The sequence below is a fragment of the Macrosteles quadrilineatus genome, unplaced genomic scaffold (assembly GCF_028750875.1).
Source record: "Macrosteles quadrilineatus isolate MER2022 unplaced genomic scaffold, UCM_ALF_1.0 Scaffold_18__1_contigs__length_3160703, whole genome shotgun sequence".
NCBI classification, from domain to species: Eukaryota; Metazoa; Arthropoda; class Insecta; order Hemiptera; family Cicadellidae; genus Macrosteles; species Macrosteles quadrilineatus.
The window spans coordinates 107,579-123,378 of NW_026542611.1; the positions used below are offsets into that span (position 1 = coordinate 107,579).

At 35.2% G+C, this 15,800-nt stretch overlaps 1 protein-coding gene across 1 annotated transcript in view; it reads left to right on the forward strand.

Moving 5' to 3' along the window:
• The first annotated feature begins 10,872 nt into the window (after positions 1-10,872).
• The window catches only part of LOC129005254 (AP-2 complex subunit alpha-like), a 72,455-nt gene continuing 67,527 nt past the window's right edge, over positions 10,873-15,800 (forward strand). The window contains exons 1-2 of the mRNA XM_054434095.1: positions 10,873-10,988; positions 13,035-13,110. Of these exons, the coding sequence (XP_054290070.1) occupies positions 13,047-13,110 (64 nt within the window). The 5' untranslated portion in view covers positions 10,873-10,988; positions 13,035-13,046. The remainder of the gene's footprint in view (positions 10,989-13,034; positions 13,111-15,800) is intronic.

Consider the following 15,800-nt stretch of genomic DNA (forward strand, 5'->3'; position numbering starts at 1 on the left):
GTTGAAAAATTCTGCCTTGCTGCTTTTCGTTTTCTTTTTACAGAACTTCTTGAAAGTGGCAATGCTGCAGGATCATGCCCAAGTGCAGCGGCAATAGGAATAATTATCCTCACAGCTTCACGATCGTAAATTTTTGTCTGTCTAAAGTCCCTGCCACATTCATGTCAAAAAGGCTCTTCTTAGCCTTTGGTTCAAAAACATCTTCATCTTCACTCTTGCCAACTAAAACTTGTGCTAACTTTTTTTTGGTCGAAAGGTTTATATAATTCATCATCAGAACCATTTTCTGAACTGCTTTCGGCAACTGGGTTCTCATTTAAGTCATCATCGGGTGGATCAATAGAAGAGGATGTGGATTCGGCAGCAGAAAAAGAACTTTTTCTTCTTATCTCTTCTTTTGGAAATCTTTCTAGTGATCTTTCTTGTTTTAGCGAATTTCCCATATAGGGAATAAGCTATTACCGTAGTACTCATGGTAAGACCTGGACGCGGGACCAATTTTTTTTTTTGTTTTGAGGTCCCTAGAGGCCAAAAACACCATCCGTTCAAATTCATATATATATATATATATATATTTATATATATATATATTTATATATTTATATATTTATATGTTTATATATATATATATATTAAGTCCGTTACCACGATAACTCGAGCAAAAATGATCCGATTTTGATGAAATTTGGTACAAACGTGTAAACCTACGTTTATTCGAACGAGTTCGCGATCCAGCTTGATCGGACCATGGGAACGGGGTTTTATGGGGTAAAAATAGGTTTTCCCCGTTTTTGACCCAAAAAACATAAAATTTAGCAATTTCTTTCTAAACCACTTTGTAGAGCTTAAAAAAACCAAATAATTTAGTATATTGAAGCGTTATTATGCGCGTAATGGTTACGGAGAAAATTCAAAAAAATTGTAGATTTAAAATTCCCATGTTATTCTTATGGAGAATAAGTAAACTGTTGTAGTTTGCTTGTTTATGAACATATTTATGAACATATTTGAACATATTCAGCAAGGAATATGATATTTTGATAATAAGTTGACTAACTATTAACATTTTACAAAAAAAAAAACAGTTTTACCCTCCCTGATGCAGCAAACCTAAGTATATGTTAAACTAATTCTATTTATATAGGGAATTAATGTTATATTTTTAAGTAGACATTTCAGTGTAAGTCCAATCAGTCAAATGGAAATTCGCTTAGTCTGCAGGTTTGCTGCGGCGGGGGTATTTTAGTATACTCCTTGTCTTGAGATGAAATGATAATTTTTCTCTCAGTTCTTTGGTCAGTTAAGAAATCTTTGTCTTGTTGTATTTTCATGAGGATTAGACCATCTGGATGAGCAATATCAAAAAATTTTTCTATTTTTTCTACAAATAATAAGTAAGAAGTGCTTGTTTTTTCTTTGTTTTTCAGTTCTTCTGCCTTTATTTTTCTTTAGAAGTAACCACTGTGAATGCACACTTTCGAGTTTTTCAATCGAATCCTTGGTATACTTAGTCGGGATTAGGGCTGCTTCAAACTTCATTCAATTCTTCAATTGTGCTATGACTAGCGTTTCTGACAGATTTTTTTCACTTAGAAAGAAATGAAATCTTAATAATACTTCTTTTGTTGTAGGAAGTTGGTTCTTCTTAGTTAAAGGTTCTAAGTCCTTGACACCAATTAAGTAAACACTATCCGCCTGACGCGTCTTAAGCGCAGTCATATTTTGAATGACTCAGGTTTCAAACTAAAAATCACACTGTCAAAAAAGGAACTAGACACTTTTACTAGGCCAGTTATTTATTTAAGTTTCTATTGATGACTGAGCTTCCCAAGTTAAATATTGCAGTTCAAATAACCTGAAGCAAAAGAAAACCAAAAAGCGTTAAAAACCCAAAAGTCGGTATTATTTCAAGTTATATACCTCCTTTGTAATCTGATACCTTTATGCTGAAAATGTTTAGTATCAACTGTATTAGGGTGATCATTCAATAGCTTTGTTAACTTCTGAATCCTGGAAATAAAACAAAAGAATTTTTTGTTGGGTTCAGTGTTTTATTGAAATTTTCAAAAACTAAAAGTTGTTGAGCAATGCCTTCCTTATGTCTTAGGGTACTAAGATTTTGCATAGATTATTCTATTATTAGATGTAGCAAAATGGGAGGGTCCCTAGGTCTCTAAAAAAAACTTGAGTTCTTTGGACCACCCTAACGAGGGTTCAAATTTTAAAAAACTGCCCTAATCTCAGAGTGTTTTACTGTTTATATATTTTTAGTATCAGAAAAGGTAAGTATACTGTACCGGTATGGATCAATTGGTTCAACTACTGAACTGATGATGAAAGTGAAAGTTTACAATCTAGTCTAAGAGGTGACTGGGGGTGAGGGACCAAGCTCAGCTCAAATCCAAGGGGGAAATCCATAGAAGCACTGCCTGTAAATAGAGTGTTACATTTATGATAACATATTCCAAGCGCTGCCACCTTAAACTCCAGGGGCCCATTTCATAATAAACTACAAGTTACCACTTGTAACTTGTAATTACCATTAGATTTCCATCGGGAGATCACTGATTTACTAATAATATTAGTTTGTACTATGAAATGGGCCCAGGACGTGCCTTATACAATAAACAAATACGTCTTAGGCTGCGGCCACACGGGCGTTTTTTTCACGCACAAACGCAGCGTGAAAACACGCAAAAAATTAGAGTAGCATTGAAACAAATAGGCACCCGCTACTGCGGGAAAACCTCATTACATTTAATGCTGCTTATATTTCTCGCGGTTTTTCATGCTGCGTTCTTGCGTGAAAAAACGCCCGTGTGGCCGTAATACATAGAAGTGGCAACGGGAACACTGTCAGTAGTGCTGTGTTACAGCTGTTTTTTAGCGAATTTCCCATATAGGGAATAAGCTATTACCGTAGTACTCATGGTAAGACCTGGACGCGGGACCGATTTTTTGTTTTGTTTTGAGGTCCCTAGAGGCGAAAAACACCATCCGTTCAAATTCATATATATATATATATATATATTTATATATATATATATATATATATATATATATATATATATATATATATATATATATGTGTCCGTCAGCACGATAACTCGAGCAAAAATGATCCGATTTTGATGAAATTTGGTACAAATGTGTAAACGTACGTTTATTCAAACGAGTTCGTGATCCAGCATGATCGGACCATGGGAACGGGGGTTTACGGGGGGTTTTATGGGGTAAAAATAGGTTTTTCCCATTTTTTACCCAAAAAACATAAAATTTAGCAATTTCTTTCCAAACCATTTTGTAGAGCTTAAAAAAACAAATAACTTAGTATATTGAAGCGTTATTATGCGCCTAATTGTTACGGAGAAAATTCAAAAAAATTGTAAATTTAAAATTCCCATGTTATTCTTATGGAGAATAAGTAAACTGTTGTAGTTTGCTTGTTTGTGAACATATTTTGATCAAATTTGGAAAATGTTTTTATTTCTTACGAAACTATTCAAATAAAAAAAAACAAACAGTTTTACCCTCCCTGATGCAGCAAACCTAAGTACTTGTTAAACTAATTCTATTTAAATCAAGAATAAATGTTATATTTTTAAGTAGACATTTCAGTGTAAATCCAATCAGTCAAATGGAAATTCGCTTAGTCTGCAGGTTTGCTGCGGCGGGGGTATTTTTTGTTGCAGCTGCCAGCTAATGCTTCTTTTGGGCTGTGCCCACGAATACTTCAAAAGAAAATGGTTTTTACAATATTCGTCGTTGTGCCTTTGTGGCACATCAAGTTATAATCTAAATAGTAGCCTATTCTGGAACTTCAGAAAAGAATGAATGAATGAATGAATGAATGTTTTATTTCCACATAATATATACAGAAAACAATGTCACACTTTTTAATACAAAATACTTACAAAATAAAACTAAGACGAATAATAAAAAAGAACATTTCTGTATAAACTAAATTAAATTGATTGTATGAAATACAGCAGACATAGGCAAGTGCTGCCTGTGCGTCTGCTGGGTTGCTATTTAAATCCAAATCATGTTATAACTATAAAATCAAAAGAATCCGCTAAAGAGAGCACTCTAAACAAATAGGAATTGACTGTTTTTAGCTTCAATACATTTATCAATTCGGTAGCCCTTAATATTCAATCAAATCATGAAAGATTGCCAAAATTTAACTCTTCATAAGTACTAGCAGCTTGTGTCACTTTGTGTCTTCAAAATACGTGATATTGATATATAGTTGACAAGCGAATATTTCTCATAACATACCTATTATTTCCATTGTGAGCTGTGTATTTGTGTACTGTATTTAAATACAGTGTTGGTAGTTATAGTCTTTATCTAGCAATAAAGCTAACACACAAACTTTGCATATTCGGTACAAAGTTTAAAGTCCGTTAATTCCTAAAAACGACAACTTAAGTCCAAAACATGGCATCTTTTCAATCTACTAAACGCTGTTGTCTGTATTCTGTTTTGTTTATTTCAGCCAATCAATCGTTTTATTAATACTTATGAAGTCAAACGGGGTGAGGCCCGTGGATTACAGCTAGGTTTTTTTCTATATTGTGAAATGGTATTTGCAATCTGGGTGACGTCATAGTGACGGGAATGAATAGCACGCCTATGTTTTTCCTTCCACCATGGTTTGAACCACTATACTGAATATTAATAGTTAATGATTAGACTGATTTACCATTTACCATACCCTGTTTAAATGACTTTACGGGGTGGAATCTCAATCAACATAGTTTCTAGAATGTCATGGGTATTTTAGAGACTTATAACCTAAGCATAGAAATTTAAACTTGTTAGGGAAATGCATCACTAACACAGCCAATGAACATGATAAACGGTACTACTTGCGACCATGGTGGAAGGAAAAAACATAGGTGTGCTATTCCCATCATATTCTGACGTCACTCGGATTGCAAACAAAAGATCACCTGATTGTAACTGTCAAATTAGTATACAGGGTTAGGCAAAAGTCTGGAACCCCCCAGTTAACTTTTTAACGCGTTGCAGTAGGAAAACCAAACTCGGCACATATTTACAACATAAGAAATTGCACTTTTCCATCAAAGTTACAACTTTGCCCTAGCCCCCAAAATACCCCATTTTGGGGGCAGCCCCAAATTTTCAAATGTAAACACCTATCATGTTACCCCTCATTTTAAAGGGTTTATCAAGAGAAATTGAATGGCGCAAACCAGAGGTGAATATCACACCCCTAATCAAAATGGCAGCCATTTTAATTATTTAAGATGAGCAAGCAAGATAAAGTCTCGACACCCCCAGTTAACTTAAAAAAATTAATATTTTAATACTAACCAATTTTTATAAAGATATGCTGAGTTTAGTTTTTCTGCTATAACCTGTTAAAAAGTTAATAGGGGATATTTGAAAATGACCATTTTGCCATTTTGATTAGGTTTGAGATATTGACCACTAGTTTGCGCCATTTAATTTGCCTTGAGAAACCCTTTAAAATGATGGGTCACATGATAGGTGTTACACTTGAAAATTTGGGGCTGCCCCCAAAATACCCCATTTTGGAGGCCGGGTACAAGTTCTAACTTTAATGAAAAAGTACATTTTTTTATGTTGTAAGCATGTGCCGAGTTTGGTTTTCCCACTGCCATATGTTATAAAGTTAACTGGGGTTGTCCAGACTTTATCTTGCTTGCTCATCTTAAATTAAAATGGCTGTCATTTTGATTAGGGGTGCGATATGGACCTCTGGTTTGCGCCATTCAATTTCTCTTGATAAACCCTTTAAAATGAGAGGTCACATGATAGGTGTTTACATTTGAAAATTTGGGGCTGTCCCCAAAATACCCCATTTTGGGGGCAGGGGCAAAGTTGTAACTTAGATGAAAAAAGTGCAATTTCTTATGTTGTAAATATGTGCCGAGTTTGGTTTTCCTACTGCAACGCGTTAAAAAGTTAACTGGGGGGTTCCAGACTTTTGCCTAACCCTGTATGTATTTGTTTTGATTTGGTTTTATCGTTTTGTATTATCATAATAAAAATTTTTATTATTATTAAGATTTGATTATTATTATAATAAAAACAAATACATATACTAATTTGACAGTTACAATCAGGTGATCTTTTGTTTGCAATCCGAGTGACGTCAGAATATGACGGGAATAGCACACCTATGTTTTTCCTTCCACCATGACTTGCGACGTTGCCAATTCTACCAGCGATGTACATAGTTATGATACTAGGAATAAGTTTGATATCTTTGTACCTAGAAATAGGCTTCAAAAATCAATGTGTTCTTTTCCTATTTCAGGCAAAGAGTTAAACTTTTCAACAAATTGCCCCAATGTACAAGAAATTTACACACAGAAAAATTCTCCACTTTTGTAAAAAATTGGCTCACTCTAAATCCTTTCTACCATATTTCCGAATTTTTCAACTGCGACAAAAGCAATTGGTGGACGAGCCCATTGTACTTATTGTATTTAATGGCAATAAAGACTTATGACTTATGAGGTCGCGGCCTGGTCGCCTTTAACTCCAGGCCGCGGCCTTCGAAGTGGCAACGTTGCAAGTGGTGTGTTGTAACAGCTGTTTTGTTTGGAAGCAGCTAATGGTATTTTTGTATTTACGAAAGATTGGTTACTGGACTATGACTAACTCCAATTAAAATGTACAGATATACATTTTTAATTTATATTGTTTCGGTTTTCAGTTTTGTATGTTTTAAATTTAATGTTTTAATAAATTTATGTTCATAAATTTAAATTAATAAAATTTCGAATTAATGAGCTGATGTCACCTGTTTGCAATGTTATCTTATGGGACGTCTGTCACTAAACAACACCACTTGCGACGTTGCCAATTCTACCAGGCCGCGGCCTGGAGCTAAAGGTATCTGATTCTGATGTAAACAAACCTGAAATTGAAGCTGTCAGTGTCAATAGTGTTATTCATTGCAGCAATAGCAAAAATTATGAGACCGCGTTTCCACCTTTTCTCGGATCAGGTCCTTCTGAGGGACAGAAAAATAACGACCAACCTACATGGAATCAGTGGCATGGTAAGAGATTTAAACATAAAACCCGGAAACAACCAATAATTGGGTCAAAGGTAGATGACATTACATGTAAGGTTAGGGCAGTAAGTAAACTGGAATGGATATTTGTGTCCAAAGTTAGTCCTAACTGTTCCAAAGATGACATTTGTGATTATTTGAAGACCTCTGGGGTTGTAAATGCTGAGTGTGTTGAGTTGAAATCTCGGATCGGCAGGTATAAGTCCTTTAAAATCTGTGTCACTTCTGAACTAACATCTAAGGTGTTGTCACATACTTTTTGGCCTAAAGACATTCTTGTAAGGGAGTTCATTGAAAGGCAAAATACTCCTAGGACTGGGTTTTTCCCTTCTCGAACTTTTTTAGGGAAAAATCATTCATAGCTCAAAAGAGTACTGCTGCTAGGCCTATGATAAATCTTTGCACAATAAACATTCAGTGCATGCGAAATAAAACTATGTGAAATAAAACTAATGAAATCGAAATTTTAAGCCTTGAGAAGAACATTGATATTTTGTGTATTTGCGAGCATTGGCTCTTAAGTGATGAAATTCAGTTTTACAATACAGTTAGTAATTTAAAACTAGCAGCATACCGTTGCAGGCAGTCAGCTACTGGTGGGGTGGCTGTGTATCTCAGTAACAAACTTGCAGGTAATTATAAACCTTTGGACTTAAGTGGTTCTCTGAGGATCTCCAGGTTGAATTTGCAGGTGTAGTGCTGCCTAATTTTTCAATGGCGGTAATAAGCATGTATCGCTCTCCTAGTGGTAATGTATATCGATTTTTTGAATTGCTTGAACTTTGTCTAAGTTACCTTACAACCTTAGGCCTCTTTGTGGTGATTGGAACCGATCATAATATCAATTTGCTTAGCTCTGACAACCACGCGTCTGATTTTGTAAATTTGATGCAAACTTTTAATATATTCCCTTCAATCGTCGAACCAACTAGGGGTCCTGCATCTTTGGACACTTTTCTAACCAACTTGGACAGATGGGACTATGTGGCTGCGGTAAGTGTGGACAGTATTGCAGATCACAAGCATGTTCTGCTGTCGGTGACTACTCCGAATGTGGATCAACATCACCAGGCGTCCTCAAAAGTGGTATCCTTCAGAGTCTACAGTGAGGAGGCAGAATTTAAACTTAAAGAATACCTAGAACTGAATGCACATTTCTGGTTTGATGAAATCAAAGCATTGACAGCAAATGATGCTTTCATGTTTTTTCATGCCAACTTCAACATGGCCTTTGATCATTTTTTCCCAATAAAATGTAAAAAGGTGCATGTTGGCAAGTCAGGGGTTTCTAAAAATAATGGTTTGCCTGTTGTTAAGGACTGGTATACCCCTGAACTCTCTAGGCTAAAGAACATGATAACTTTAGTTAATGATTTAGTTAGTGTAAGACCTGATCTGTCTAACTTGCTTAAGCTGCTTAGAACACAATACCGTAAGAATGTGAGGGATGCAAAGATCAACTCAAATGCCGCATACATAACAGGGGCTTCCAATCCCTGTAAGGCGGCCTGGAATTTAATAAATCAAAATAGACCTCAAACAAAGTCTGATATTCTTGGTCCGTCTTTTGCATCTGCTGATGTATTCAATTCGTACTTTGTTGAGTCTGTTGAGTCCATCTTGTCAACCATTCCAAATATAACACAATCCTCTCCTGTGATCCTGTCAAGCATACCTAATGGTGCACCTACTTTTGAATGGAAACATGTATCGGTCCAAGACATTATTAATGCTGTTTTGGGCTTTAAACTCTCTAACAGTAAAGATGTGTATGGCATGACACACCTAATCTTTTGAAACACATTGTGTGGGCACTGGCACCTATACTAGCCCATTTGGTTAATGTATGCTTTTTAGTAGGTATTTTTCCTGCTCTATTCAAAGTCTCTAGAACTGTGCCTGTCTATAAAAAAGGGTCCCGTGACAATGTTGCAAGTTATCGACCAATATCGCTGATTCCTGTATTTTCTAAACTGTTTGAAGCTATTATGTTTGCTCAATTGTACGACCACCTTGAAGCACACAGCCTTCTGGTGCCTGGTCAATTTGGCTTCAGGAAAGCCAAATCCACTATATTGGCTGTTGATTCTATTGTACAATTAATTGTTGATGCTTTTGAGTCTAAGAAATCTACCTCCGTAATACTTTGTGACCTCTCTCGCGCTTTTGACTGCGTGTCACATGAAACTTTGCCCCTGAAATTGGGAAAATATGCCTAGAAGGCAGTGCTCTGAGATTGGTCAAATCCTACCTCAGTGATCGCCAACAGGTTGTAAGTTGGAATGGTATTACATCTAAATCGTTAGCTGTAAGACACGGGGTTCCGTAAGGTTCCATTATGGGACCTCTGTTATTTTTAGTAACAATCAATGACCTCTATACCAGACTTGAAGGTAATTGCATGTTGTATGCAGATGATACTTCCCTTATCATGTAAAGCGACCCGTGAACAAGCAGAGCTGTCTGTTAAGAAGATTTTTGAGTCAGCCTCAAATTGGTTTGTTGACAATAAATTAGTGCTCAATAATGAGAAAACACAGTACATAACATTTAGCCTATGTGATTCCCAGATTGTTCCTTTCCAAGAGCCTGTCAAAATTATAGACTCACCCAATGTCGAAAACATCCTGCGACTGCAAAAGAAGGCAGTAAGAATTCTCTGTCATGCTCACTATAAAGAACACAGTAAGCCCTTGTTTAAGAGACAAAGAATTCTGGCAGTTGTAAATATGTACATATTCCAATGCCTTGTTAGTACAGAACAGCATGAATGATTTACATGTAACCAGTTCAGTGCACAATCATGACACTAGGTATAGTTCTAAGCTTGTCATTCCTCGGTCCAGGACTGATAAAAGAGCTAGGTCATACCCTGTTTCAGGAATAAAACTGTTCAATCACCTTCCTCTTCCTGGTCATGTGAGAAATCAGGAAAGAAAGAACTTCCAAACCGCAATATTAGACTGGCTGATTGAAAATCCTTTTTTCAAATTTAAAGAGTTTTTTGAAACTGTAGTTAGTAAAGTAAGTTTTCCTCTGAACAGCCTGTTTGCTGTTTTTGCATAGTGCATGCATTTTGCATGAACTGCATTTGTTTGCTTTGTATCTTTTGTGCATGGTCTTGAACATATTTTTTTTCACATGGTTGGTTTTGATCGATTTTTGGTTGGTTTGATTTTTAACTCTTGATATTTATTTTATTTTATGCTTGTACATTACGCTTGTACACTGACATAGCATGTAACAATGTTGTTGTTGATTGGCCAAATAAATTCATTGTAAGGTGGTGGTGGTAACTGGGTAAACACAGGGTACCTACATATATTTTTTATTGTACAGCAGTAGCATTTTTAACGAAGTCAATACTTGATACTTGATGTCTTCGTCTTTGACCCAGATTGTGGGATTGACTGAGTCAGATGGCTATTTCATTCCCGTGAATAGTGGGATTCCTTCAATACAAAATAGAAACGCTTTTAATGGAAAAGTGGTCCAAACCATTAACGTTTTATGGATGTGCCGGGAATCATAAATTTTCTTGGTATGATTAACCTGTTATCTTGCGATAATGTACCAAATTATTCCTATAGTGAGAAGTCTTTTTGTACCATTCAAATTCAAAAACAACAATTAAAAGACGTAATCCATAAATAGTAAATCACTCATTCATTTTTATAAAACACTGTTATTATATGTATAACATTTTGTCACATCACATAATGATACTCCTTGCACGTAACTCAGACTTCCACCGCCTCCTTCAACTTCTTCAACTAACTAACTTCTTCAACCACTTGCAAATGGCGTCTGCCAAGTGTGTGAGGAGTCGGAACTTTTGGTAAAAAACACCGAAGAAGTTGTTTAAGGCAAATTTGTAGTGTTTCTTGTAACATTTAATCGAGTTTAACGTGTAAGTATCATATTTTATTTATTTTACAGTGTTGTTTTCTACGTTATTTATATTAATCTTTCTAACAAAGTCAATAAGAGGGATGGGCTAACTTTTCTTTTGAAAGAATTTGTGCTCACCAGTAGCTATATCTTCTCTATGACTTGTGGTTGATTATTGATATTAGATTTGTTTAATATATCACAAATATAATGTTTGTAATGTCTGCTATTTTGTTTTGTAATCAGATCCCTAGTATACCGGTAATGCAAACTTTTAAATGTCAAACTTACCGTAGCCTACCTATTGATAAGAGGGGGAGATTAAAGGTAGCCTAAGTTATCATTTAGGCATAAGATACTTGATAGTCTATTATGCTGAGAGTTAAGGGTTTGTAAATTAATTTACTGGTTAAGTTGTTAGATGCTACATGAATAGGCCTATATCTGTAAATTGTATCAATTTCATCTTCGTACATACCTAGGACTAAGAATAAGTAATGAATTGTAATTAGCCTAATTTAATTTTGAGCTAGCTAAATGGTTGGTAACTTATTTGTTTACTTTGATAAGTAAATATCCATATTGTAAGTTGGTCAATCGCAAGCTTCAAAACTTAACTGCATTCATGGTCGTCAAAATCGTCATTATTCATGGTGAGACGAGTTGTCTCCTCTTATACATGTGATCCATTCAAGGACTTAGGAAAAATAGGGAGGATAGATATGGGTCTTAAGTTTGCGGGTTACGCCGAATCGCCTATTTGCATTAAGTGTTTTAAAGTAAGGTAAGGAAGGTAAAGTGTAGGTTGTAACTTAGTGAAACGAGCTGTTTAGCCTAGGATGTGCCAGAACTATTTGTGCCATTGAATTAACTTGGCTTCAAGCAACAAAACTATTTAAAAAATTCATTTTTTTAAATTTGTAGGCCTATTTTGTTGTTTAAAAAACAACATTCTGGATGTCACATGAATAAACAATTCGGTTTACTTACTTACAATCTACACTTAAACTTACCTGATCCAAACTTCAAAGGACTTGCACCCTAGAAACCACATAAAAACCCGGACTGTCTTTCTGTCATCACACCGAATTTTGAAATGATTCCGCAAGTTTGGCTAGGTTAGGTTATTTTAGAACAGGTTAATTTCATAATCAATAGGCCTAGATATTATTCTTGCTCTTGGTACGGTACCTATACAAGTAGGCTAGGCTTACCGTACTTAGAAGATACATGGTTAAACTAAATTAGGGCAAAACATGCTTTACCCTATCTAATCTACGGTAACACTTTACCCACTTTTTTTTATGAGAGCGCATATAATTTTCATTGCATAGGAAAGAAATAATTAGCCTAACTTTTTTGTCGTTTTTCTGATTTTCTGTATGTGTGATTTGAGTTTTCTGGAGAAAACAACAATCATTTTTGAATTCATGACGTATTTAGAATTTTTATATAGGTAGTGTAGAAAATACTATAACGTGACATCTGTGATCGATATAATCACTGTTAGTTTAGTTTATGAAACTGATGATATGAATACAAATTGATGTTTTTGTAATTTATCTCTTTAAAGAAGAAATTTATTAAAATAGCCTACAAACTTTTGTAGGATTTATAACTTTATTGAATAAAAACTATAGGCTATCCAATATGATATAAATTTTTATCTAGGGCTGAGAAGCTACACTTGGTTCTTTTCAGAACTGTACCCCTAAAGATTCAACTGGCACAGGACGGAATTAGAGTGATAGCGCCCTGCAAAGTTTGATGGTTCTAAAGAGATTACGATACATTATCGGATAACTTATTTGTTCAATATTTAAATATCATATCCGATATAGTTTAGGCTACATACGATATAAATATGGATTTTATGTTTTTCTAGAAAGGGCGTTTTTCAAGAACTTAGTGTTGAATGTAGACAATATGACCGATAGTAATATGTCCCTGACAATGTGCTTTTTGGGATATTAGTATAATATGAAAAAAGCCCTTTTATAAAACCTGTATTTATTTATATTTATAACTTGAATATGTTATAAATAAGTTACCCTAACTATTTCAGATAGTCAGCAAAATGCCAGCAGTGCGTGGAGATGGCATGCGTGGTTTGGCAGTTTTCATATCAGACATCAGAAATTGTGAGTAGGCCTTATCTACAAAACTTTTTGGAATCATTATACCTAGGTCTATAAAACTCTAATCTCCTAAATGTAACTTAGTATGGCAGCATATTATTTACCTATGTAATATGATATCAAAATTGAATCTAAAATTTGAAATTTATCAAATTTTCATAATAAAATTTGATATGAGATTTGATTGAAAAGATTGGACAGTTAAATTTCATTTTTTCTGCAAAAGGTTGACTTTAACAAAAGTTTACTTAGCTCATGAAAAATCTGATGTTGAAATCAGTTTGCTTGGATTCCGTTAATTTGTATTTGATCACTCCTAAAATATTATATTAATCTATTATATTATTAAAGTGATACAATCAAATTTTATGTAAACGCTTAAGGCCATTTACCATATAAAAACATAGGCATATAGCATATCAAAATGAAGCTTAGAGTGTGTAGATTTGCCGAAAAGTATTGATATGGACGAATTCCCTAAGGGCTGTCCCCCACTGGCTGATTTCCAAAGGGCTACACCTTGCATGTTTTGGAAGTTAACATTATTCGATTAATTTAGTGAACAACAGCTGGCCAATGCAATTGACAATATAGTTTGTTTGTTTACATTTTTGTTTACTTATTTTTTATTTACTTTTATGTTCTTAAACGAGGTGCGGTGAATGGACAGTGAAGCTTTTTCTAGCTGTTAGTTACAAGTAAGTGATTAAGGTGTTCGAAACACGATGAATATGAGATTAACAAACCATATATGTTGTTCGTTCCAAGAGGTTATCACCGATCTTTAACATCAGGTCACCAATTAATTGAAAAATATTTAAGTAAAGTATTAAAGACGTTGTGAAAGAGAGCGGCGAGGTCAGATACAACCGTACCCACCTCGGCCACCTTAGACGTAAGGTATGAAGGTTCCACTGCCTTTAACATCCTTTCAGATGACAATTTCTCGAACTTGGGCCCTTTAAATGAAATGGGGAAATTCAAAGTTGATTAAATTAATTTAGACTTCTGTTTACCCATGAATTCGTGGGTAGAACCTCTTGTCTATGATTAAAATGATTGTTTATTTCTACATTCGTTTTATGTTTCTATAACACCACAAATAAATTTCCACCGTTTCTGTAATTAGGCTAGCTACAATTTTATAATGTATAGGGCCTATATTTTTAAGAGACCTAAGTACAGTTATTGAAGAATATTATTTTAGTACCGTAAATAAATGATATACCCTTTAGATTTAAAACTATTAAAATTATTAAAACAAACAAACAGTTATTGTTATACAAATATATCAAATCCAAGTACCGGTAGCTTTTGGCAATGCACATTCGTTAAATCATGTGTCATTCATGTAATTCATTAAATGTGACATTCATTAAATTAGTGTCATTGGAATGGAACTTTATAATTCATTAAGGAAATAAAAACATGTTTAATAAAACATACACTTTATTTACAAGGTATTATATCACTCACCATTTGACATGTACTTATTCAAAAATACATTACGATATTAGAGTTCCTGATATTCACAATTTTTCTACTGACATACCTTTTTCAGTTTTTTCTTTGTCATTCGTAATTTTTTGTCTGTTTAAAAACTTTATCCTCATTATTATTCTTCTTTGTACAAATAGCTCGATAATGTCTAGAGGGAAACAGTCAACTTGATCATTTAATTTCTCCACAAGGCGTTTCTTCACATTAGGGCCTTAAAAATCTTAAATTTAAATTTGTTAGAATTCCTTTTCTAAAATCTCAACTTTTTCCATGAAATCCACTGTTGTTTCTGTTAAACCCCCTTAGGAATATCTCACCCATCCAGGTTGATGTTTTTTTCGCGTTGGTAGGTAAAATTTCCAAGATTAGGATAGGCCCTACTTATTTCTGAACTTTTTGGCTATAGTATCCATTCTACAATATAGTTAGTCCATCTTTCGATACACAATCTTCCAAACTACTGTATCCTTTAACAACTCAACTGATTCCTTCTCATCCACATAACTTTTTTCATTCTCTTCGTAGTCGAAGGGCGCCTTTATCTCTTGGTCAATACTGCATGATACAGAGCTTTCTCTTAAAACTTTCCCAATTATGAATTCATCTGACGTGTTCTCAGTAGGGATGGACGGGATTGAATTTTTAGTTCGGGACGGGACGGGACGGGATTTTTATTTCCTTCCCAATTTTCGGGACGGGACGAGACGGGATTTTTTTCTGTGCATGAAAAGAAAGTACTGTATTGCAGTTACCAAAAAGACATACGAAATCAATTTTTACCATTTGTGGCACTGATCTATAAAAACAAAAAAATGGGTAACAATTTACAGGTACCTATAGTAACTTGTAACTCGCGGATCACGGGGTGATCGTCTGTATGGCTCACAGTCATGGCGCGATCGTCGTCATGACTCGCGATCACGGCGCGATCGTCGGTATGACTCGCGGTCACGGCGCAATCGTCGGTATGACTCCGCGGTCACGGGGTTATCGTCAGTATGACTCGCGGTCACGGGGTTATCGTCGGTATGACTCGCGGTCACGGCATGATCGTCGGTATGACTCGCGATCACGGCTCGATCGTCAGCATGACTCCGCGGTCATGGCGCGATCGTCGTCATGACTCGCGGTCACGGCGCGATCGTCGTCATGACTCGCGGTCACGGCGCGATCGTCGTCATGACTCGCGGTCA